The 25,606-nt window shown below is 36.9% G+C and overlaps 4 protein-coding genes and 1 non-coding gene across 5 annotated transcripts; 2 read left to right on the top strand and 3 right to left on the bottom strand.

The window, feature by feature from the left end:
- On the bottom strand, nucleotides 305–1,934 carry LOC109829407. Its single transcript, XM_020396533.1, is given in 5 exon segments — nucleotides 305–493; nucleotides 496–798; nucleotides 801–884; nucleotides 887–972; nucleotides 1,683–1,934. Coding segments are annotated over 5 exon segments (735 nt in total). The 5' UTR covers nucleotides 1,849–1,934; the 3' UTR covers nucleotides 305–397.
- Nucleotides 5,059–17,305, top strand: LOC109830264 (calmodulin-interacting protein 111). Its single transcript, XM_020397477.1, is given in 13 exon segments — nucleotides 5,059–5,411; nucleotides 7,818–7,979; nucleotides 8,167–8,219; nucleotides 8,221–9,045; nucleotides 9,676–9,865; nucleotides 11,405–11,612; nucleotides 12,962–13,458; nucleotides 13,804–14,230; nucleotides 14,563–14,643; nucleotides 14,739–14,831; nucleotides 14,834–14,928; nucleotides 15,770–16,078; nucleotides 16,957–17,305. Coding segments are annotated over 12 exon segments (3,066 nt in total). The 5' UTR covers nucleotides 5,059–5,120; the 3' UTR covers nucleotides 15,914–16,078; nucleotides 16,957–17,305.
- On the bottom strand, nucleotides 17,429–20,264 carry LOC109830263. The gene is made up of 3 exons (XM_020397476.1): nucleotides 19,932–20,264; nucleotides 18,452–18,586; nucleotides 17,429–18,011 (listed from the first exon to the last, which is right to left on the bottom strand). The coding sequence occupies exons 1-3, from the start codon at nucleotides 20,109–20,111 to the stop codon at nucleotides 17,607–17,609; spliced, it is 720 nt and encodes a 239-aa protein (XP_020253065.1). The 5' UTR covers nucleotides 20,112–20,264; the 3' UTR covers nucleotides 17,429–17,606.
- On the top strand, nucleotides 21,709–21,780 carry TRNAP-UGG. The gene has a single exon. It is a non-coding gene; the product is annotated as a tRNA-Pro (tRNA).
- LOC109829406 (chaperone protein dnaJ 8, chloroplastic-like) lies at nucleotides 22,820–24,505 on the bottom strand. Its single transcript, XM_020396532.1, has 3 exons — nucleotides 24,225–24,505; nucleotides 23,422–23,505; nucleotides 22,820–23,275 (listed from the first exon to the last, which is right to left on the bottom strand). Exons 1-3 carry the CDS (start codon nucleotides 24,414–24,416, stop codon nucleotides 23,144–23,146), a joined length of 408 nt encoding a protein of 135 aa, XP_020252121.1. The 5' UTR covers nucleotides 24,417–24,505; the 3' UTR covers nucleotides 22,820–23,143.

Raw genomic sequence — 25,606 nt, 5'->3', positions numbered from 1 at the left:
CTCTCAAAATAGGCGGAAATCACCAAGAAATATGATACCACATTGATACTTTTCTATAAATTTAGGGGGTGTTTGGTTCAATTTTGGCAAATTATAGGAAATCTTGTTATTTTCTATAAAGTTATGAGTCATTTTTTTGTTTTAAGCCAAACAAGCAAAGTACAAAAAATAAGAAAATTGGTACTTTTTGACTTCTCAAAAATTTTCTTATAATTTTTTAAAGAAATATAAGTAAATCATATTTTAGATGGAAAACATTTTCTATAATTTGTAAAAATTGAACAAAACAAGCATCAAGGTACTTGCAGTAAAGATTTCCTAACAAAACGTCGATCGAAAGAACTTTTCTCCTCTCTCAATCTGCGCGCGAGCGGCCAGGTGCATGCAAAACTCTCGACTAGTACAAACTGGCAATGTACGGACTACAGAACACCTGCACCTCCGCCAGGCTAGCTCTCCCTTCGTCCCGAAAACAACGACCCCTTCCGTCCTCCCCTCTTCGCGGTACGAACAGCCCAGCCGTCGACTTCGCCCTGGCCGGAGATCTCCGACAGCGCCCGACACTCGTTGTTCCGGTCCGCACGCCGAACACCCCATGACCGGCGCCGCAGGGCGGGACCGTCAGAGCACCCCGTCCGCTCCGAACTGCGGCCCGCACCCTCGCGTAGTCGAACACGCGGCCCCGCGCCGCCGACCCTTTGCGGGAGGATTACTGGGGAAGTTGCGTCGTCCGTCGCCGGGGTTCGGGCTCGGCAGGTAGAAGAGGAAGGGCGCCTCGAAGGTGTCGTAAGTAGTCGTACGGTGCTGCGGTAGCCTTCGGGTTTGAAGGCCCGAAATTGAATGGAGGCGGTCGTGCGTAGCCGGATGATGACGCAGGGGCCTTTGGGAAGTCGGAGCAGGCGGGCCGTGAGTCCGGTGACGGACTCGTGAAGCCTGTCCGGGTGGCTCTGTAGCAGCATTTCAGTTCTCGGCCTGCCGATTGTCTAACAACTATGTAAAACTAATTATGGTAATTTAATGTTTTTATCGTAAAATTCATGATAGTTTTGTAAAACATAAATAAAAGTTCGCAATGTGCAAGCCGTGGATGGTTTTCCAAATATTTGTAGGTTGTAGTAATTTTTTGGTGATTTAATAGTTTAAGTTTTTTCTTCTAAATAACTAGTGTGCGTTCCGTACGCACGGCATTCCCTTTTTTTTTATCACTACAGTAATCCCATTTTTTAATTGCTATAATTTTTAATGCTACAGTACTTTTTAAAGATGCTACAGTATCACACCTCTGCTACAGTAATATATTTTAGAATGCTACGGTAATGTTTTTGTTATTGTTGCAGTGTCCCGCCTATGAAGTAATAATTCTTTGGAAATGTTACGGTAATAAATGCTACAGTAAATTTCTGTAGCATTTACTGTAGCGTGAATAGTGATTCTTGGATCCTCCTATTATTATAGAGGGGTAGAAGTGATTTTATCCTATTTTGCGCAAAGTCCTTACAATTCATGGTGATATTGTGAATTTTATCATATCCAATGCGGTAGAAAATGATGAAACCCAACAGATCAGAGAAGTCGGAGAGGATGAAATCATAAATTCCGTCTCCGAAAATCAAATTGAATTATAAAAATCTCAATCTTTAATTATAAGCTCGAACACCCGACGACAGTGAGCATTTGCTTACCTCTTAGATGTGTGTTTGCTACTAAAGACTGAGGGAACGGTAAATCGATGTCATGGTATTTCTGTGTCGGCTTCTGCTCTGCTGCTCTTCTCCCTTTGCCCCAATCAAAGAGATTAATGGGGGTCCTCTTCCTTAATGGAACGCTGCACTTTGGTATACAAGCCATGAAAATGGGGGAAATGGAAGACAAATGAACGGAAAGATCTCTTATTCTCTAAAGCTGTTTACGTACACATACTTCTTATCCTTGGACTTGCATGTCGCCTTTGATTTTTGTAGAGGTTTTGGGCCCAGAAATTCTTATGATATGGATTCCGATTCTCTCCGCTACAAAAAAAATAGTGGAGTGACAACTACATATAATCTCAGCTATTGATAATCCATTGGGTGGCTATGATTTTCTCTTTGAAAGTAAATTAGAAGTGAGTGCAATACAGAAGATACGGTAAGTGTTAGATTTAGATTAATTATATCATAACCGCTCACTAGAGAATTAACGGTTAGGATTAAAAGTAGTGGTCTTTTCACTACCTTTTTGTGGTGGAGATGACCCAAATTCTATGTGGAGCGCCATAATTCTTCAACCCTCCAACGCAAAATATCACAATGAGGAAGAATTTACGCACAATTAGTAGGTCACCTTCAGCTAAAATAGCATTTATACGTCTTAAAGTTTACACAACCTTGCAAGTTATTATATATCCATTCTTTTCTTTGCTGCGCTTCAATATCCTTAGTTTGTCAAAATATTTATGTCTTTTAGACCATTTTTTAATAGTACAGATACTAGTCGGACTCACCTTAATTTTATTCTCATGTTTATTTTTTATCCCGTCAAAACTATTTTAAGGAGTGACTATGTAATTCCTATAGGCCCTGTTTGGCAAAGGCTTAAGGAAGAGGGGTTAAAAAGAAGAATTAATGTACTTAGTTTATTTGATAATCTGAATGACTAAATTATTAACCCGTTAAATAAGTTTTATTTAGTCCTTATGATCAGTTTTAGTGTTTGGGAATAACAATGATTTTGACTATTTTCTTTATAATTAGAAGCGTTAAATCTTAATCCTTCTAAATAGGAGTATTAGTAAACCCCTCATTTTGAGGGATTAACTCATTTTAATTCATCTAGAGGTGTTAGCTTAACTCTTCTATATTTTTTGATGTTTGGCAAATTATGGAGGGTTAACTCACTTTAACCTTTGTATAGATTTTTTGTGTTTGACGGGTTAAGAAGGGATTAAGTCTCCTTAACCCATCACTTAACCATTTGCCAAACGGTACCATAAAGTACTATGTTAAACCCACTCTATCCTCGCTTTCACAATCCTTTACAATCCAGCTACTAATCATGTGAGGGATTAAAATTTTGAGAAAAATTTGGCCCGTGCTCTTGGGTTTTTCCCGCAAAGATTTTTTTTTTTTCCGTTCGGATTTTTCTTCCGTAGTTCTCTTTTCCATGACCATCTAAAAAAATGCACTATATTTTTTTTGCAAAATCGTTTCTTTGCATGAAGGTCAAATAAATGCACTATATTTTTCATCATTTAGAAAAGATTTTTTGCTAGTGCTCTTCCATTTTCACGGGCAGAAGAAACAAACAACCCAATAAAGAAGCACAAATATGTAGGTCAAATAAAGTATGCATGAAGGTCTTCATGTGCTAAATCTAAATGATGGTCTTTGTACGTATTCTCTTTCTTAGTGTTGAAAATGCAAGGCCCTACAAGTGATTTACAATATCAATGAATAAGAAGGCATATATAAAGGAAAGGCACCATGACCGCTCTAAATTCACAAAGAACCATAGTGATTCAACTCGATAGAAAAAGAAAATGGGACAAATACGTCACCGGTTAAAACTAATTATATGCATGCCATGGTTGATCCAGAAAATATTTCTCTGGGGTGAACAACAAGTATCTATTTATCTAAAAATAAAAGATAATATTATAAAATAATTGTATCCGACAAGAATGCTCTCGAGAGTCTATATATTTCTATCAATTCTATTGCATCATATTTTACGTGTAATGCGATATATAAACAAAAGTGAGTATTTTTTTATTTATAATTTTCTTCCATTTATGAAATCAAAAGATATATATACAGCTTACTTGCTAATTAAAATATACTACAAAATCAAATCAAATTCATAAAAAAAATATTTGGTACATATATACTACATAATTAATAAAAGATTGTCTTCAAAATATATATCAAAGAAAATATAAAGCATTTAGACAATTGGTTGGAGGTTCGCCGGTGGCAGGTTCGAGCGAGAGCTCTCTTAGATTTAGGGTTGGGCGGAGCTCAATTTAGTGTTAGTGGTAATTTTAGGTCTCTTTCGAGCTTTGGGGTTAGGAGGAGGGGGTGGGAGGGGGAATATGTTATTGGGTTCGGATTTTAGTTATTAGTTTTGGGTTTTGAGCGGGTTTTTTTTGTTTGGATCTCTATTTTTTTATTTTACTTTGGGCTTTTTGTCCTGGGGCCTACTTATTGTTTGAATGGAAATTCCAATGGGCTTTCATAAGTATGTTTTAATTTGGGCTAGGGTGCAATTTGTAAAAACTTATGGGGGTGCAAACTAAAAATATTAGACTGAGTCTAACACAATTTTGAAAAACTTAAGGGTACAACTGCGGCCCTGGGGCAAACATAGATCCGCCCCTGCAGCATGTAAAACATAGAATTTTGAGGATTAATATGAACTTATATCTAAGGGGGAAAGTTATGCATTTCAGATATTATTAGACGGCTTAAATTTGAATTTGTTGTCGAGTGTTCAGTTATTTGCGAAACATGTACATAAATATACAATATTAGTTGATCGGAGGGCAAAAAAATCATTTTGCTTATAATATTAGTCTCCGTGATCATAATCTCCTTAAAAAAACAAACATTGTTATGTGCTATTTTAAATTAGTCTAAATGTTAGTTTGAGTAAAAAACAAACATTGAGCTGGACCGTAATAGTTCTAGGATAACACAATCTCAGGATTATAGTCCGAGTGTTATAATACCTCCCAATCCGATAATAAGAAACAAAATGTGTCCCTAATAGCTAATAGATGGAATATCTCCAAAATATCCTCATAGGACTACAAGTGTTAGTGAATTGCTCCTCTGAAGTTTGATGAAATAAATAATAATCACCATCTCTCTCATGTATTTAAAGTTTATTATGGGTAACTTAACAGAGTATCTTGAATATCATTTCAAATAATTTATATTCTTTACAACGAAAATATTGTTTGGCACAGGTACTAATTTGCAGTGTATTGAATTTGTGAGAGGAAAATGATTTGAAGAACTAAAATCTAAATGCTTAAGAATTAAGGGACCGACATGTAAATTAACACTTGCAAAAAACGCCTCTATCCTCTCTCTCTCTAAAACCCCCAAAACCCTAATCCCATTAGTGACGCAGAGAAAGCGATGCCTTCTAAGGGGAAGAAATCATCGAAACCCGATCGATCTCCGATCTCTCGAGCTCCATCAACTCCCACTTCCGCTCGCGGACCGGAATCCGAGAACGACGATGAACTCCACTTACAGAGACTACTCTCGCAAGCTTCAGCCAAGTTCCCAAACTTCATCAACGAATCCGCTTTCATCGGAAGAATCTGCGACCAGGATTCTGATTTTTCAAAGGGGAATCAGGCTAGGGTTTGGCTATCGGAATCCGCCATGGTGTCGTTCTCCATATCCCCTGGATCGCTGGTCTCGGTAATTCATTGGTCCTGCACTGCGATTAATGATGAAAAGCTTAAATTTTTAGTTTCTGTTGTTAATTGAGAGTGTAAACTATCCTGCTAAGATGATATTTGCTGCATTGGAGTAAAGGCTATACTTTTAATGCAGTTCATTTCCAAAATCATTCTTAAACCCAAAATACCTGCAAGCGAATTTATTTTTAAACCCATTTTATGCTACATTGATGTCTAAGTTGGTATAATTGGTGTATCAGTAATTGTGTTTGGCTCTGAATTGCTATATTTGATGTATCAGTTGCTGCATTTGGGTTTAAAATGCTATAATTGGGTTTGAAAATAATTCAATATGGGTATTATGAGTTTAAGAATGATTTTGGAAGTGGGTGGGTTTAAAAATAAATCAGGTTGAAGTTTGAGTTTATAAACAGAAAAATCTATATTTTCACAGTTTTTCTTTGTTAGTTCAAGTAACATTTGATTGTAATCTTAACACAAGGTAACATTTAGCTGAATGAAAGTTCAATCTATGATAAACTAACATGATGAAGATGAAATAATTTTTACACTGATGAAAAACAGTATAGTTCAGTTGAAGTTGAATCAGGTGAATTAAACTAATTAGTTAAACTAATCGTCTTCTCCGGTTTTCTATGGATGCATTTTGAAATGTATTTTTATTAACTAACCCCTTATTCTGAATTCTATTTGGCAATGAAAACAGAAGAAAACATTGACTGATTGACTAAACCGCTTAAGTTGCAAATGACAAAAGGAATGTTTGTTTATTTGTTTTTTGTTTTGTTTTTGTTTTTTTTGTTTCGTGTGTGTGATAAAGGATGGAGACTTAAAACGATCGAGTCCCCAGCTGTCTCACATTACCCCAAAATTGGATCGGTTACAAAGTTAACCAGGCCCCCCCACGCCCCAGCCCACCCCCACTGCGTGCGAACAATCCTAGGTGTAACCTGCCCAGTATTACAAAAGAGTTAACATCATACTACAATCATTCAAACACCAGAACATATATACAACCCAACACAAAGGTCAACTGAAACAAAGTTTTATGAGTTATGTCATCGCATGACAGTTTAACCAAGAGTAGCTGAATCAACAGCCACTGAAACACTGTTTGCATCACTTAACAGAGCCCTCCAAAGCTCCACCAGCATCAGGATCCCCAGCTCCGCTTGTGGGTAGCTTCAAAACTCCTCCCAGCAGTAGTTCCAGCAGCTCCACCCTCCTAGTAGCGGCAAAAAAGTATTCCTTTCTCCGTGTCCTGAGTGAGTAATCCAAAAAGTTGCAAATTGAATTATTTGTTTGCATAAATCCAAAGAATTTGGTGTTTGTGTGTGAAGACATTATTTCTTTCTCTCCATACAACCCAAATCAGGGCACAGAAACATGAACTTGACTGTTGTTTCTCTTCTCCCTTCAATTTCTCGTTCCTTGCTTCCTCCAATCCACCCATATTCTAAAAAGAGATTCAGGATAACACGCAACATGAAATCTATATCCTAAAGAACACCACAAAACTTTCACAATGTCACAATCAAGGAAGATGTTCATGTGATTCTTCCTCCTTTCCACACAGTATGCATAAAGGATCAGTAGGAATCCCTTTTCTTAAGAACCTATCCTTAGTATTCGATTTCCCAAGAAGGGCAAACCAACATGTAATTCTAACTTTCAAAGGAGCAACTGCTTGCCAAATATCAGCATAAGGGACTTTTATACCACCATCACAGAGAAGATCATAATAAGATTTTGTTCAAAAAACTTCTTTTACCTCCCATCTCCATTTCCTTTTGTCTTTACCAGGGAAAAAGGAAACTTCATTAAGAATAACTAATAACTTCAAATATCTAACAACCAAACCCCCGTAAGCTGCCTAATAAAATGGATATTCCATCTCCAACCATATTCATACATCAATAGTTGGGACTTAACAGAAGCAAGGGGGAGGAATGAAATTGTTCAATTCGGTTGGTTTGATTTTTTAATGTTAAACCATTTAAACCAATATGTATCTTGTATATTTGGCACTGAAAATCGGCTTTACATGATCACCTATTGGGTAAGAGGTTTTCTTACAAACTAATTTAAGTCTATCAGGTTGAACCTAATGGTTTCTATGCAATATCACAATTTCAATCTTTTTTAGCATACTGATTAATTATATTTATGCTCCTGCTCATTCATATGAGTCTATGCAACATTCTTGGTGTTAAAGAAAATTTATGAAAGTTCCTTTTAAGTATTGTACACTATAGGAATTTATTCTTCATGCAATCAGCTTGGTCATGTTGGGGCTCCCAACATAACGTTATATCATAAACTCGTGTGATGAATTGACTGCATGGTAACTAATAAAATTTTTGTTTTTTTCCTTTAATTTTCTTCATATGGACATTTTTAACAGGTAGCACTGCCTGCATCAGGCAAGAAATCATTGAGTAACTGCCCACTTGACAGTTTAGCGGAGGAGTGTGCTAGACATCTGGGTGTTGATGATGGTGATGACAACCTTAGCGGAGGAGCTGGTAATTACTTTGCAATTGCAACTGTTTTCCCTTCTCGTAAGGTATCCATGTTTTAGCATTCACCTTTTCTCTTAACTAATTTCTTCCTAATCATTTGGTTCAAGATTTCATCCCCAATCCCTCCCCCCCAGCACCCCCCCTCCCCCCCCCAAAAAAAAAAAAAAAACAAACAAAAAACAACAACTATTTACAATCATTTATTTTCCTATCAAATCATGTGCCTTGCAGGTTCTCAAAAATGGTGTAAAGATTTGCATGGCCCTTTCATGCACTAATGGCCATCTCTGCCTGCAGGAAAATCCGATTTTTCTTTTCTTTGAGAAGTTCTGACAAGTTGAACAAGAAAGCTAATAATACTCACATCTACCTTCACAAATGCAAGGACCTTCATCTAAGTCTTGTTCTTCCCAGGGTTGTTTCGGATACTAGCAACAAGGGGTTATCAATCAATGGCACTTTACTTGAATCTGCCAGGGTCATAAGTGAAAAGGGAGTTGATCTGTCTCCAAAGACACCGATACCTCAACCAAAGCTTTCTTCTCCTGGCGCTACACCTGTCCATTCTAGGAAACCCCATGATTCTATAGCAAGGAATGGTTCTTCAATATCCTCAGATGTATCTTCTGTGAGGCTGGCATTGGCAGATGAAAAGGCTAATAAATTGCTACAAGCATCTGTAGCTAGGTGGCTGTATGGCCGTTATTTGCTCTGTGGGAATATTGTAACTGTTCCACTAATACTCGGACATATTTGTGCATTCCTAGTTGAAAGCGGTGATAATTTCTTGACTGACTGCAACAATCAAGATTTGATGCATGAAGAGAATCAGGATTTGTTATCTCGTGAAATGCAAGTCTGTACCTCTTGGGAGAAATCTGGTGTTGCTTTTTTGTTGGACACTAAAATGAATATTCTTCTTTCTGACCCCATGTCTTTAGTTAGGGAAAACTCAAGTAAGAGAGGTGTATTAAAAGAGGATCTTACTTGTAAAACAACTAGTGATACAGAAGCTTTTGATCGACCAAAATTAGGTGGACTATCCAAAGAATTTGCAGCTTTAAAGGAGATCATCATGTTCTCATTGGCGAACAAGGGCCACTTGCCAAGGTACCCAGACATTTTTTGTGTCGTCTGTCTCGATCATTTCTTATAAGATACCACAGCTTTCCAAGTTTTATTTACTCTCTTGTTCCTTTCCCTTATTACTCCCCTTTCCAATTTAATGTTCTAAGTTGATAAAATGAAATAAAAATGAGACATTTCAGAGGACACTGTTAGTGAGTAATATATTTTCTTAGACATATTATTTACTATAATTAATCTATTATAGTATATGAAGGTAGTACTATCTCTCGCTTTTAGGAAATATTGGAACTCACCAGTTTACACTTTCAGCAGTAGCTAGTTTGATAAGTCCTTCCATACAAAATTGGTGTACCTTCAGAAATCATGTTGGATATGATTGTGTGCTCAACCTTTCTTTATCCTCTGGCATGCCTTGTAAGTTTGTATGCCTATTTATGCAAACGAAGAATGTGATTGGATTTGCTCACCCAAGAAAAATGTGTTGGAAGTTAGGATTTGGCCATTGTTATTCATTTATTACACTTTCATTGTATGTCTAATAAAATATTTCCTCTTTTCAGATATTTTATTCAAAAGTTTGTTACTTAACAGGTACATAATTTCAGCACTGCTATTAATTAGGTTTATTTTGTTTTTTACATTGTACTTCAGATACAAAGGGGTGCTTCTGCATGGTCCACCTGGAACAGGGAAAACATCTTTAGCTGCTGCTTGTGCTCATGATGCTGGTGTGAGCCTGTTCTCTATCAATGGACCTGAAATTATTAGTCAATATTATGGAGAAAGTGAGCAAGCATTGCATGAGGTGTTTGAGTCAGCAAGACGAGCTGCGCCTGCTGTGGTTAGAATCTTTTGTCATTACCTATCTCAAAATATCTTTTGTTTTCGTCTGATTCCTGGACTCTTGAAAATTAGATAGTTTATCATTTTTTTAATCTGATTAGGTCGTCTAGCATATAAGCTGTAAAGGAAAATTTTATCTAATTGATCCAATTGAATATTTGTCAAATGACATGTGCAGATCTGCAGTAGTTATTCCTCGTCAAATAGACTTCACTTTGAAAGTAGTTTTTGGGCTGTATTCATAAAGTCTGAGGTTCTTAATTTTATCACTTTGATGTAATTTCTCTGGTATTTCGTTGATGATTTGAATTTTTTTGGGAAAAATCAGCTAAATTAGCACAAGTTTAGAGTGTAACCACAGACATATGTGGATTTAACAAACATCAACTTAATTAACTGTTCTTAATGACCTGCCACTACACCAAAACTTCAAAGTTGTGGTAAGGGTGGAGAGTTATAATTTTAATATTCCAACATGCCCCGATAGGTTGAGGGCTTTCTTATGAGCTGAAAGCTGAACTCACGGAGCCATATCATATTTTTAATCCGCTTTAGAAATTCGTGCAATGGGAGCCAAACCTGAGATGCTCTGATACCATCTTAAAGATCTGCCTCTACACTAAAACTATAATTGTGGTGAGGGTAGTGGGTTATAATTTTAATATTCTAACATGCCCCCACATGTTGAGCCGAAAACTAAACTTGTGGAGCAGTATCATTTTTAACCCGTTTTAGAAATTTGTGGCCAGTAGGAACCGACCTTGGGTTGCTCTGATACCATCTTAAAGACCTGTCTTAAAGACCTGCCTCTACACTAAAATTCTGAGGTTGTCGTGAGGGTTAAGGATTATAAGTGTAATATTCTAATTGTCAAGGGAAGACAATTAGAAAAAAAACCCTATGGAACATGACCCTACAGTTCGATGCTTTATTATCAAATGATTCAAGTGGTATCACACTACCAGCTCAACCTGTTCCTATATCCGGTGATGGGGGAACCAACTTGTTTTTTGTCTGTATGAAGGATGTCTTCAACAGCCTCTCCAATAGTACTGAAGGATCGTTACTAGAAATTGGTGCTATGTTTGGTTTTGGCTATTGATTTCATTGTTTCTTTTAGGTTTCCAGCGTTACCATATATTGCTTTGACATTTTGGTATTAGATTTCTACAAGTCTTTGGTCTGAATGTATGTTTCACATTGTTCGAAGCTACTAGACGAATTTACACTGATGTGAGTGATGACTGAATTGTCATGTAGAACTTACCAGATAGGTTTCATTGAAAGCCTTTTATTCAGAGAGAATACCCCCAAGGCCAAGGTGACGGTCTCATAGGAAAGCGTAAGAAAAACGTTCCATTCATTTCTTTTTTTTCTTCTAGTGTTGCTGGCTATCCTTTTGTTTTTCCAGCTAACTGACTCATGGATGCTTGATCTTTGTCATGTCTGATTTGTCTTGGAGTATTATATAATATACTGGAAAACTGATTTTTTTGGTTCTTCTGGCATTAAATGCTAATAGTTTTATGGTTTCCAGGTTTTCATTGATGAATTGGATGCCATTGCTCCGACCCGAAAAGATGCTGGTGAAGAGTTATCTCTTAGAATGGTTGCAACATTGTTGAAGTTGATGGATGAGATAAAAAGAGATGAGAACATACTTGTAATTGCTGCTACAAATCGACCAGATAGTATTGACCCTGCCATGAGACGACCTGGAAGACTGGATCGAGAGCTCGAAATAGGTATTGTTGTCTATTCCTTTCGTATCTGATTCATGTAAGCACCATATTCAAGTTCATCTATTTATGTTTGCATATAATACTATAGTTCTGGAAGATATTTGTAGTCACTTACAAAAGTTTTAATCTGTTTACATACTAAATAGCTAGATGCAAGTAGATGTCAATTAATATGTTGTTTTGCTACAAGCCTACGATTTTCTTCAAATTTGTAATAGTGAATTTGGAAACTGAGAATTGACTGCTGGAAACTGGTTAATGCTATATATGACTTGTATGATTGTAAATGTCCTGATATGCCTTCATATAAAGCAATGACGCCTAGATATCCTTTTTGTTTCATTTGAAACCACATATTCCTATATGCTAAAATGCTAGATTCCTTCTTTTCCCCATTTCCGGCTGAAGATATATCGAAAGATCGAAACTCCTTTTTGAATCCCAATATGAAGCTCTTAAGATCACATTTGCTCCTGTATTGTTAATGTATGCCTGTAGTATTACATGAATGACCTGGGTTTTGACATCAGTGGCATTTGAAAGAATTAGACAGCTTTTTTATTATGTACAACATGCTTCTTTCCTTTACAGATCCTATTTCAACTGGAAAGATAAAGGGGTTTATCCATGATTGTAGATTTTTTTTCCAGTTTCATATGGTACTAAAACAGAATTAACTCTCACAGTCACCAGATTTTGGTATGCTTGGTCTTTAAATTTGTGTTTCCTCTGTAGTCTGTATCAACAGATTCAGGAAGATTATATATAAATAATGAGCCAGACCTAACATGTCTGCTTGAGGGTTTTTCTCTGATACGCTTTCTTATGCTTCTGTTTTTGGTTATGAGGTTTCTTTTTCTAAAGTTTATTGCATATTTCTTCCTGACAGTTAGTTCCATACTAATTTAGTTTCCAGAGAGTTAAATTTTGTAGGCTTTATAATCTTAGAAATTTAAAACAGGAACAAATATTTTGTATTTGACAAGTTGGTTCAGAGAAATATAAGATAAATTTCAGTAGTAGAATTGAGAATAATATTAGTTTAAAAATTTTCAATATTCTACTGGTGGTTATTATATGAAACCACATGGGACACTTAATTAGAAGAGTTAAGAAAAGTCTTAGGAAAAAGTTCTGCTAAAAAATCGGACTTCAGTAGTAAACTTCTACATTTTTTATTTTTCGATGATTGCATGCTGCATCTTGCAACTTTAACTTCAAGTTTTTGTGGACTCTATGAGCAAGGACTTCTGCCTATTAGGTTTTTGAATAGAAGAATGACAAGAGTCACTTTAATACATAGTACCCAATAAACTATTTTGCTTATAGTCCGTTCCTGGAGTTACTTGTAGGAGTGCCATCTCCCGAACAGAGATTGGATATACTTCACACCCTCCTCCGTGGAATTGATCACTCAATTAGCAACGTAGAAGTCCAGGCTCTGGCTGCAGAAACACATGGGTTTGTGGGTGCTGATTTAGCTGCTCTTTGCAATGAAGCTGCACTGACAAGTCTTCGCCGCCATATTAAGTTCACAAATTCTGCCCGGCATTTTAAGGATCCATGTTCGAGACCTAACGGACTTGGTCCTAATATGCAAGCTTCTGAACTCCACAGAAAAGTGGATGGGCTATCTGTTGATGTTATCGATTCTTTGTCATCATCACTGTCAGAATTGAATGTGACAGCGGTACCTATCTCTCCTATTAGTTCTCATGGTGAAAGTGGTGATGCTTCTATTGATGAGGTTAACAGAACTAAAGCAATGAAAGAGGAGACATCATTGAAAGTGACTGCAGACGATTTTTCAAAAGCTAAAATGAAAGTGAGACCCAGTGCTATGCGAGAGGTACTGCATTTTTCATCTTACCTCTTTTGAATGTACGGGCTAGATTCCGTGACACCAGAGCTAGCATGTTGCACTTGTCACTTATTGCTGACTTTTTCAAGAACCTCATGCCATTACTTCTGGAATCTAATTAATCTACTTGTATGGTCTGTTTGTTGGCTGTTGACTTAGCATATAATTGCTATCCATATTTTCTTGCTAATGGCACTACTTGTGTATCTTGGCCTATTATCCTGCATCACCTGTATTATGATGTGAAACTTTTTTTTTTGTTATTATTAACTTCCATATGATTTCAGTTTACTGGTAGCTTGATTTACTGCATTTCTTTTTCTTATTATCCAGGTTATGTTAGAGCTTCCAAAAGTACGTTGGGAAGATGTTGGAGGCCAAGGGAAAGTTAAGAAACAGTTGATTGAAGCTGTCCAATGGCCACAAATTTGTCCTGATGCTTTTAAACGTATAGGAATTCGTCCACCGAGGGGATTGCTAATGATTGGACCTCCAGGTTGTAGTAAGACCTTGACAGCCCGTGCGGTAGCTTCAGAAGCAAAGCTGAATTTTCTTGCTGTTAAGGGCCCTGAACTTTTCAGCAAATGGGTTGGAGAGTCTGAGAAGGCCGTCAGATCTTTATTTGCAAAGGCAAGAGCTAATTCTCCTGCTATAATATTCTTTGATGAGTTAGATGGGCTTGCAGTATCTCGCGGCCAGGAAAGCGATGGAACTTCCGTTGCTGATAGGGTTCTAAGTCAATTGCTTGTTGAAATGGATGGTATGTGCTTGTTTTTCAATGAATCCATTGATTCTCCAGAAACTTGTCTTTATTTTCTTTATTTTTATAAATATATCTTTGGTTTAATGCATTCTTCCTTTGATTAAGAAGAGCAGTGTCATGTAGTTCTTGCATGCTATCTTATGGTTATTGTTTGATTGACATCAAAAGAAAAGTTAGGCATAATTTTTTGTCATTTCTTTTATCTCGACTCCAAAGTGCTGTTTTGCATTGTGTAACTTTACGGTTTAGCTGACACGAGACTTCCTACATTACCATTTCCTTTTACATAATTTGATTATTCATCTTCTTATTCACAATGGTCACTGTAGGTCTGGACCAAAGAGTTGGTGTTACTGTTATTGCAGCCACTAATCGCCCTGACAAGATTGACCCTGCTCTTTTAAGACCGGGTATTTCCGTGACTTGTTCCCTTCTCTTTATTGACTTGTCTTTCTAAGATCTAGTTGTGCAATAACTGAATATTGATAAATGTACAATCAAACAGGGCGCTTTGACAGGCTAATAGATGTCCAACCACCAGATGAAAATGACCGAGAAGATATTTTCCGCATTCATACGAGGAACATACCTGGCTCATCCTGATGTCACAGGAGAAGCTTGCCCGACTTACTGAAGGCTACACTGGTGCTGATATAAAGTTAATATGCAGAGAAGCAGCTATATCTGCACTAGAAGTATGGTGATGCATTCCTCCCTCTAAATTCGATTATCCTTGGTGTATCATTGGACAATCCTTCTATACAGTTGATTCAGGATAACCTGTTAGAAATTGGAGCAACAAAATTATAAAAAATCTACTGAGATGTTTTCTGAAATCGTACCTTAAAATTGTAAACACTATTATCCTTCTCTTTCTCCTTCCTATATAGTACACGCACATGCTTGCAATTGCATCCAACACGTCTCTCTTCATGCATTTACATGCATGTGTTTTCGTATGTTTTCCTCTTAAAATTATATGTGCTATTCGAGTAAACTGATTACGAGAAGTAGGCAATTCCTGCCCTCCCATCCGAAAATGTGTGCTTGATTTAATATTGTCCAGTTTTAGTATAACCTGCTACAACTGTTTGTTTTTCATGCTTAACTTTCTTGAAATTTTGATGAAACTTCCATTGCTGCCTTTTTTTTACCTTAAATGAAATTCTTTTAATCTTTTACTGCATTTTTTTCATGATAAGGTAGCATTTTTTTTATTCTTATCATCTTTATTCATTTTCCCCCGTTAAACCCTATTAACTTAATCCTCTAGTACTAGTAGGCATACTTCTTTGCCTCATTTTCTAAAATTGAGCAACCAGCACTTTTAACACAAATCTTTCTCAATATTCTCATCTTTACCAACCAGTTGGTTTCCTAGTTTCATAGTTCTGAGTCACAACGAAATCTAGTAAACCTTAATTATCTACTGCTTTAGACTTGCTGGCCTGTATGAGAACGTAATTAAGAGCATATCTGCATCATCTGGGGTCACTTCTTGCTGTAACGCTTTCCTATAAATTTGTGCTTCCTCAGGAGAGTTTAGAAACTTCAGAGATATCCATGAAGCATTTCAAGATTGGAATTGGGAGGGTACATCCATCAGATGCCCAATTTTACAGGGAACTTGCAACCCACTTCCGGAGGATTGTGGACAGTGGATCTCCAAGGGATGGATAATGCAAAACTGAAACTTCCAGCTATTATCTTGTCAATACAATCCTCAACACCGGAATTCAGTGGTCATAACAGCATTTCTTGCTTATTCTAGACGTGGAAGAGTGGCAAATTGATGAAATTCCACTTGTGTTACTCTCTAATTATGATCTTAATTTAAAGGAGAAGGTACGAACCGTACGATGACTCTGCTACAGATTATGGTTTGTTTGACAATATTATTTTGGCTAAATTATCAAATTGGTATATTTGGAATGCATTTAGCGACAGATTGGCACTTTTAAAAACTTCAGCGACCGATAGGTATGCTTAACTGGACTTGTGTCTCAAATTGGTACATTTTTCTCGTCACCGGCGAAAAGACAAGTCGGCACTGGTCATGTGCAGGTCATGTGTGGGCTTTTAAGTTAATTGTAGGCCGATGTGGCGGAGATTAGTGATATGGCATTCTTCTGGTGGGTTTTTAACTACCCTCAAGCCTTAAAAATAGCCAAATACACCCTTTTGACAATTTCCTACAAAATTTTGAGCAATATTGGATGTGGAAATGGGGGCGATTTTTCTTCTTCCTTCGATGTCTTCTTCTTTCTTCACATCTGACATTCTGTCTCCTTCATAGATAATCTCACAATTGCCATTGTGATCTCTCGCGCTCTCTCTCCCTCACCCCCTCAAAATTTTGGGGTGAAATTGGCAAAAGGGTGTATTTGGCTACTTTTAGGGATTGAGGTTAGTTAGAAACCCACCATAAGAGTGCCGCATCACTAATCCCTGCCACATCAGCCTATTATTAAAACAAAAACCCACACATGATTTGCACATGACTAGTTCCGACTGTGTTTTGGCCGGCGGCTAGAAAAATGTACCAATTTGACGCATGAGTTCCGCTAAAAACACCTATTTGTCACCAGAGTTTCTAAAAATACCAATCTGTCACTAAGTGCGTTGCAAGTATACTAATTTGGTAGTTTAACCCTATTACTCTCTTTGTTACCAGTTTCATTCTAGTCTTATATGCAACATCTGACAATATTACTATTGTCCAGGATGATCGTGGTAGCGGCCAAGGTACTGCTCATCAGGCCATGTTTCGTCGCCAAGAGATTTGTGATTGATCCCTCCACTGGCTGCATGACTGTGCTGATAGTTCATTACTACAGTCGGACGAATTTCCTCTTTTGTGTGCGCAATTATATCACTATTTTTCTTTATTTTTGCTGGAAATATTTGTTGTAGAATACAGGATTGAGATCTTTCCTTCTCATTCAACCTCAGCTTTGGTTGGCTGTAAATTAAGTTTTGAAAGAATTAGGAACTTGATATTTCTGTTCTTTATTGTAAAAGCTGTCGTTTATATTCACTCTTTTGGCCATAGATGAGAATGATTGTGCACTATTGAATCTCACGGAAAACTCATTTTTTATGGTGATTCACATTGACTTGTTTAATAATTTTATCTCCTTAAAGAACGTCCACCAATAAATTCCAATCCCTTTGCAACAAATTCCTGAATACTCAGAAAGATTAAACTGCTGAGCTTAGCAATATCTTATGGAAGTAACATGTTACATGTCTAAATCAAACTGAACTCTTTGTCAAGAAACAATTTCAAGAAGCGACGACGTGATCTGTAACAAAACTATCAATACAAACATCACATCACCTATATATCATATACAAAATTTCCACACATTTCTTAAGAAACATTTTCAACACTTGAACTTTCACCCTCCACCTTCAATTCAACTTGGACTTCAGGAGCTGCACTTGCATCACCTTCAGCCTGCACATTTGACGCAATCTCAGGTTCGGAAGGAGCAGAAGCCTCTATGGCCGGAGAACTCTGAGGCTCAGAAATAACTGCAGCCTCTACAATACTTGCAGGCTTGAACTTGCCGATGTAGTAACTGAGTGGTGGTCCAGAGTACTCTGTACTCTGAACTTGAGGTGCATTTTTGCCGACTTGGAGAAGAATTGAGGATGCTGCAGCGACTGATATTAGAGCTAAACCAGCGGCGATGGCTGCAGTGTTCTCTGCTCCTGATGATGATGTGCCTGCTGATCCAGAACTTATCGCACTTTCCGCTATATAGACTGCTGGCTGCACGAGGAAGGGGGAAGAGGGGGAACAGGAGAATTTATGCACTAAAAGAATATACATGCTAAGAAGAAATCCTCCAAAATTTTGAGACTATGGAAGAAGGATCTTAAAACTATGTATGTCGATGTCCTGACAGATTCTGATCTTCTTCTGGCAATGAAGTGTCAATTCTTATTTAGATATCGTGCTTCATTATAAATCTAACAGTAATCCTACCCCCACATGATTTGTGCTAATTTATGCTTTGACCTCAGATAATCGCGACTATCAACTAAATAACCTCGGGGTTGTGGTTTAGGAAGCGCATCATCTTCAGTCAGAAAACATAGAGATGTCATTCAAACGTAATATGAATCTATAATAGACACTGAAATAAGTTTTCATGATCCATGTAAGTTATTTCACAAATTTGCGCATAAAAATGTTTTGTGAAAACGAACCTCAACAGAATAAATGTTGGTTTGGCCAGCAGTATCCTTCTCAACGTAACCAGTCCACCCCTTCTTTTTCGGTGGGTAAGTTCCGGCTACCATCGTCTTCTCTCCTGCTAACCATTCCATACTCACCCTTCCTACCTGCACAAAAAAACTTACATGCGTTAGTTATACACTTACACTCATGTAGAAAATATCAAACTCCAAACAACGCCGACGATTAGTAATTTACGGGTAAAACCCCTGCGCGTTTAACCATTTATATCCCCATAAACTATCTTATTAGCACTTACACTTTGTGACTTCATACAACACTGTTTCTTTTAGTAATTTACGGGTAATAACCTTGCGCGCTTAACCATTTATATCCCCATAAACTATCTTATTAGCACTTACACTTTGTGACTTCATACAACACTGTTTTTCTTTTAGTAATTTACGGGTAATAACCTTGCGCGCTTAACCATTTATATCCCCATAAACTATCTTATTAGCACTTACACTTTGTGACTTCATACAACACTGTTTCTTTTAGTAATTTACGGGTAATAACCCTGCGTGTTTAACCATTTATATCCCCATAAACTATCTTATTAGCACTTACACTCTGTGACTTCATACAACACTGTTTCTTTTAGTAATTTACGGGTAATAACCCTGCGCGTTTAACCATTTATATCCCCATAAACTATCTTATTAGCACTTACACTCTGTGACTTCATACAACACTGTTTCTTTTAGTAATTTACGGGTAATAACCCTGCGCGTTTAACCATTTATATCCCCATAAACTATCTTATTAGCACTTACACTCTGTGACTTCATACAACACTGTTTCTTTTATTTTTTCTCTTTGGTTTGGTTGAGATATCATGTGGGCATCCTGTGATGATAAATTGCCTTTTTCCCTTTCGTTCAATTAAAGAACTAAACTGTTCTCTAAATTAATGAAGGACATAAAGGAATATTTCCTATGGTTCAGACAGTGAAGTGTTAATAAAATAGCATATGAGTTATAAGTTATACACCATTACAGTGCAAGGTAGGCATCTATAATTAAACCTGGCTTTAATGAACTCTAGCTAGCACTTGTAGTCACACCTAGCAATTTTAGAGAAGAACGCGGAAAACTTTATAATTAAATATTTTTAGAGAGACATTCAGTAAAATATGCTAGGATGGATGAGCTCCTGGAAATTTCTCACTTGGTGTACGATGTAACCTTAGAAAGATTGTAACTTTTAAAGACAGGGTATCTACATCTACAACAGTAAAAATATAAAACTTTAATATACATTAAAGATTAGGACCAACAAATTTCATATCGTCAATAATCAATAAAATAACACACCCATATAATTTGCTAATGAAATGAACAAAATGACCGACCAAAAAAAAAAAAAAAAAGAAACTCAGCATACAGAATCTAAGAATACGAAAGCTGAAAATTTTCGGGTAAATATAGAAACATGAAAGAGTAAACGACCTCTTTCTCAGGGGCACATTCTTCCGCATTGCAATCCTCTTCAGAGTTGGATGAATCAGAAGCACTCACTGAGAAAAGCTTGGTGTTTGCTCTCAACCATCTGGGCTTCTTTAGACTAATTTTTTGAGATGGGAACGGATAGCTGTATGCAGAAATCATAGATTGAGAAGCACAAGCCATTGGGGAGCTAGAAAATCCTATGACAAACCCTCTTAATTCTCTTGTTTTCTTCTTCTCTTTTTCTTGCTTTTTTCCCCCCAGTTTTTTTGGTTGGTGGTGGGAGAGGGAGAAGAAAATCTTGAGTCGAGTTCTGTGGCTGGTTTTGGATTTGGTTTGTTCTATCCACAGTTTTTTTACGTGAGGGTCAATTTGACTGGAAAAAGATCATGTAGCTAGGATACCCTCTAGGTAAAAAAAATCGTAATTAAATAGAGCAGTAAAAACATCAAGGGGAGCACTTTTGGCAGGCTTTCTGACCAACCCCCAATGCCAAATACATCAACCAAACAGCCCCCAATTGATGATAGCATTGTTTTTTGTATTATATATACTGGTTTTACTTTTTCACAGTATTGATCTTACTTTCTCATTCATTTCCTCCCCCCCAAAAAATGTGATCCTTACTTTTTATAGGTTTTCCCTGCACAAAGCTCTAGTTTTATTTTACTTTTCAATTTAACTCAACGTCTTAAGCACTGCTAAAATGATACTGAAGTTAATCTACTTAGGTTTGTCCCTTTTTTTAGGGGACTTGCACAAGTTGTTGCTAAATATATTTTCTTGATTATTATAACTTGCCAATGAAAATAACAGATTTATAGTTTAGCCAACATAAGAGGAGAAGAAGCTTCTCAAGTTGCATGACCCGGGTCACAAGAGTTTTTTTAATATTTCTACCCAGTGCATTAAGATGGTGGGTAGTTACACTAAATCCCCGAGATATTTCTGCGTTTTGCAGTGAACCCCCGATAACTTTCAAAATCACACTAAGCCTCCAAGAACTTTCAGTAATTTGTAGTGAACTCTTAATAACTTTTGCCAAAAAAAAAACCCTCGGAGTTCACATAGTTACATTTGACGTAGCGCATACAACTCGCGTTACTTAAAAAGACCACAATAGCCCTCAAATTATTTAAACACCCTGATGACATTTATAAAATTTGAACTCTAAAAACAAAAATCTCTCATCTTTTGTCATTCGTTCTCCTCTTGTTGGCGTCTAGGTTGGGATCCCAAACCTTAGTTGTTTTTTATTTTTTTACTCCTTTAAAATGCTCTTTTTTGTTTTTTTTTGTTTTAATTTAATGTGGTAATCTACACTACGCGGAAAATTATTGGGGGTTTTCTGCAAATCCAAAACTTATTGGGTATTTAGTGTGATTTTAATAGTTATTGGGTGTTTACTACAAAATGCTGAAAGGCTATGTGATTTTGAAAATTATTGGATAATTATTGCAAAATTGTAAAAGTTCTTGGGGTTTAGTGTAATTTATTTACCCTTAAGATTTCTTCCTTGCCTAGAGATTGTACAACTGCTTTTTTCTTCTGTAGTTTTTAGGTAAAAATATATTTCTAATTTAAAAGGCAACATCATGTCATCCATAGGATCTCGATAACTTGCGGCCTGAATTTACTTCAAGAATTCCTGCGTAGACATCGTATGATACCTTTGGGCTACAGTAGCACTGGGTTTATGTTGAAAATAGACGTCGGGTCAAGTGTTGAAATCACTTTCTTTAAGTAATGTTATGCCGCGAGGTGAAGTCTTTCGCATCTAGGGCATTTGGTCTAGTGGTATGATTCTCGCTTTGGGTGCGAGAGGTCCCGAGTTCGATTCTCGGAATGCCCCAATTTTAATCATTTTTAGTGTATTTTCGGCATAAATTCCCCGCATCGTTCGTATTTATAACTTAGTATCCCAAATCTTTATATTTTGCACTAGTCCCTAAAATCTTTTAACTGTCTTAAACTTAGTCCTTCTAGTTAGCACGACGTCTTCATATTTAGAAATCAGTCTCTCAAATCTTTATATTTTGAAATTAATCTCTCATAAGTACTTTAAAATTAGTCCTTCTAGTTAGCACGAGGTTGAAAGATTTGACAGACTGATTTCAAAACCATTAGCACATTTGGGGGGCTAATTTCAAAATATGGAGATCAAGTAGACTAATTTTAAAACACTTAAATATTACATAGACTAATTTTAAAATATAAAGATTAGGGGTACTAATTCAAAATATAACAAGATTTGGGAACTGATATTGAAAAAGCCCCTTTTTTAATCCACAACAACCATTATATGTGTGAGATTATGCTTAGAAAAATCATTAACTCAACGTGCTAATCGAAATATAGACAACTTTTCCCAAGAAACTGAACGCAACTTTTCAAGTTTTTAACGCTTCCCGTGACTAAACAAGTGTATTCGGGATTACGTTTGCTTCTTTTTTAAGAAAAATAATCAAATACTATATACACACATGAAGTTTGGATAATGAAAGTATTAGAAGTAAGAAGTAGGTTATAGAAGTAACTTTTAAAGCTATGAAGTAGGAAGTAGTGGAAATAGTATTTTTTTTGTTTGTTTCATATATTTTTAGAAGTAATGGAAGTAGAACTTCTTCCTTTTCATTTACTTGTTTTGTTTGGATAACATTTGAAAATATTATTAGGAAGTAACTTTATCAATGAAAAGTTGTTAGAAGTAACTAATAAAGAAAATATTAATAAAAAAATTATTTATGTCATAATTAATATGCATTTCAACTACTTCCGAGCTACTTCTGAGTATTGAGGATTGGAAAAATATTTTGGAAGTAAGGATGACACATAGGCGCCACATAAGCATTTAGGGAAGTATTGGAAGTAAGTTTTTTAGAGAACCAAACACACTTTTTTGCTTGAAAGTAACAAAATAGCCTCTACTTCTTTTACTTCAGCTACTTCACAATTACTTCCGTGCAAACAAACAGGCCCTTAGAAAAATTTCCCAATGACCCAAAATATATGACCAACAAGGGGGACAACTGATGTGTCCTCCTATTGCATAATGAGCTGGCCATCATTAATGATGACCAGCTCATTATGCAATAGGAGAGGAACACATCATCTGTTCCCTGTTGTTCCTATATTTTGGATCCCTATACTAAAACTCTTCAATTTAATAAGATTTCCACTTATTATTCCACAATTAATTAGTGTTGGTGTTGATGTTAGTATGGGGTGAAGAGAATGGGCATTCCTCCCTCATATCCCATCCATTCATCCCACTCATCCCATTCATCTTCGTCAACACCGTGTTCTTTAAATTGATCATCTTCTTCTTCAAACTCGGCCATTAAATTCTGCAGAACAAAAAACAATTTCACGATAATAAAAAAAACATTTCATTAAGGTGCATGGATCAAGATGAAGAAGATAATTGTGACAATGTAAATTCACAACGACTAGTGATCAAAGTAGCAATTTCTGTTTTTTTTTTGTTCCTTACCTCGTAGGCGAATTTGATCTCTTTGAATGCTTCTGTCTTTTCTTGTCCTCCCATATCCCCTCTTCTTACAACGTCGGGATGATACTGTAAATTGAAGGAGCGTGAATGAATGCAGAATCAATTAATAATTAAAAAAATTCCCCAATGACCCAAAATATGGGACCAACATGGGGGACATATGAGTTGCTCCCCTTCTATTACAGTATTACATAATGAGCTGGCCTCACTATCATTAATGATGATCAGCTCATTATGCAATAGGAGGGGTGCACCACACCTGTCCTCCTATGTTGATCCCATATTTTGGGTCCCTGTAGCAAAGCTCTTAATAATTACCAAAATCAAAACTATTAAAAAGAGTTAATTACACAGTTTTTTGGTATAAATGCCTATGAACTTTCAAAATCACATTAAACCCCCAATAACTTATAAAGGAAAACCCCAATATCTTTTGGGTAAATTACACTAAACCACCAGTAACTTTCAAAATGTCTTTTATGTTGTTTTTTTAGTTCTAGTTATCGGGGTTATCTGTGAAATACATAATCTTATTGGGGGTTTTCTGTGAACCAGAAAAGATATTTGAAGTTTAGCCCGGTCTTGAAGGTTCATAGGTGTTTATTGTAAAATGCTAAAAGTTCATGTGGTTTAGTGTAATTTATGCTTAATATTCACAAATTTTAATAGCATATCTGCTTTATCAAATATTACCCTTTTTATCAACCCCCAAAAAAATTGCATGTATGTATTTATCATCTGTAGCAGCAATATCCAACATTTTTAAGCACAAAACATGCACTTACCTTCAAGGCCAATCTCTTGTACGCGTTCTTGACTTCAACTTTAGAAGCAGAAGGAGCGAGTCCTAACGTGGCATAATCGCCGGGGATCGCCATCAATCTCACCTGAATTCTCAATTTCTGGCGAACCTCCGGCGACCTTGAGAAGAAGCGGCCGCCGTCTCGGAAACCACGAGGCGTTGCAACCTTATTCATTTTAGTGTTGCTACCCCCTTAATTCTTCTGATATTGGGCTTGAAAGTTAATTTGCTTTTTGGGGAGGAGGGAGAAGGGGGTAGAAATTAAGAAAGTTTGTGAAAATTAATAACAAGTACCTACTGGCTAGTTTTATTTTTATCATGGCTCACTTTTGGCCACCTAACGCAAAATTTGGTGCGTGATGGGGACACGGAAGCGCCCGAGAGGAGGATGAGGTGAGGTCTGTCCGAAAATTTGGAATATGCCCATGCGCTCATGTCGTCTACCGAATTGGCTCTGTCTTCTAAAATTCGTCAATTTGTTCTCTTCTTCAAGTGAACTTTTTGATTTGTTTTCGCATTTGGATTATTAGAAATCACATACGATATCCTATTTGATAATATATGAAATCTATGTTAGATCTACATCAAAACTTGAGATCTAAAACCATATAGCCATGATTAATTCAAAGAGATTAACAAGGATCTAAAAGAGCGGAAGCTTATACCTGAATCCATTGCTTGATCTTGATTTTGGGTGTTGGATCTTCTAACCTTAGGGTTCTCTCTAAAACCGAATTTCTCTAGCTAGATGGGGGTGTAGAGAATTAGAGAATGTAACCCTAGGTTAGGGACCATAACTCCTTATTTATAGATGTTGTACTTTTGTAATTTAGCCCCTCAATAAATTACAATTACAAAGGTTCGTCTGAAGTACGAACGCGAGGTTCGTCTGAAGTACGAACGCGAGGTTCGTCTGAAGTACGAACGCGAGGTTCGTCTGAAGTACGAACGCGAGGTTCGTCTGAAGTACGAACGCGAGGTTCGTCTGAAGTACGAACGCGAGGTTCGTCTGAAGTACGAACGCGAGGTTCGTCTGAAGTACGAACGCGAGGTTCGTCTGAAGTACGAACGCGAGGTTCGTCTGAAGTACGAACGCGAGGTTCGTCTGAAGTACGAACGCGAGGTTCGTCTGAAGTACGAACGCGAGGTTCGTCTGAAGTACGAACGCGAGGTTCGTCTGAAGTACGAACGCGAGGTTCGTCTGAAGTACGAACGCGAGGTTCGTCTGAAGTACGAACGCGAGGTTCGTCTGAAGTACGAACGCGAGGTTCGTCTGAAGTACGAACGCGAGGTTCGTCTGAAGTACGAACGCGAGGTTCGTCTGAAGTACGAACGCGAGGTTCGTCTGAAGTACGAACGCGAGGT

The sequence above is a fragment of the Asparagus officinalis genome, chromosome 2 (assembly GCF_001876935.1).
Source record: "Asparagus officinalis chromosome 2, Aspof.V1, whole genome shotgun sequence".
NCBI lineage: Eukaryota > Viridiplantae > Streptophyta > Magnoliopsida > Asparagales > Asparagaceae > Asparagus > Asparagus officinalis.
The sequence above is the reverse complement of the archived record's forward strand: the minus strand, read 5'-3'. Positions and strand labels throughout refer to the sequence as shown.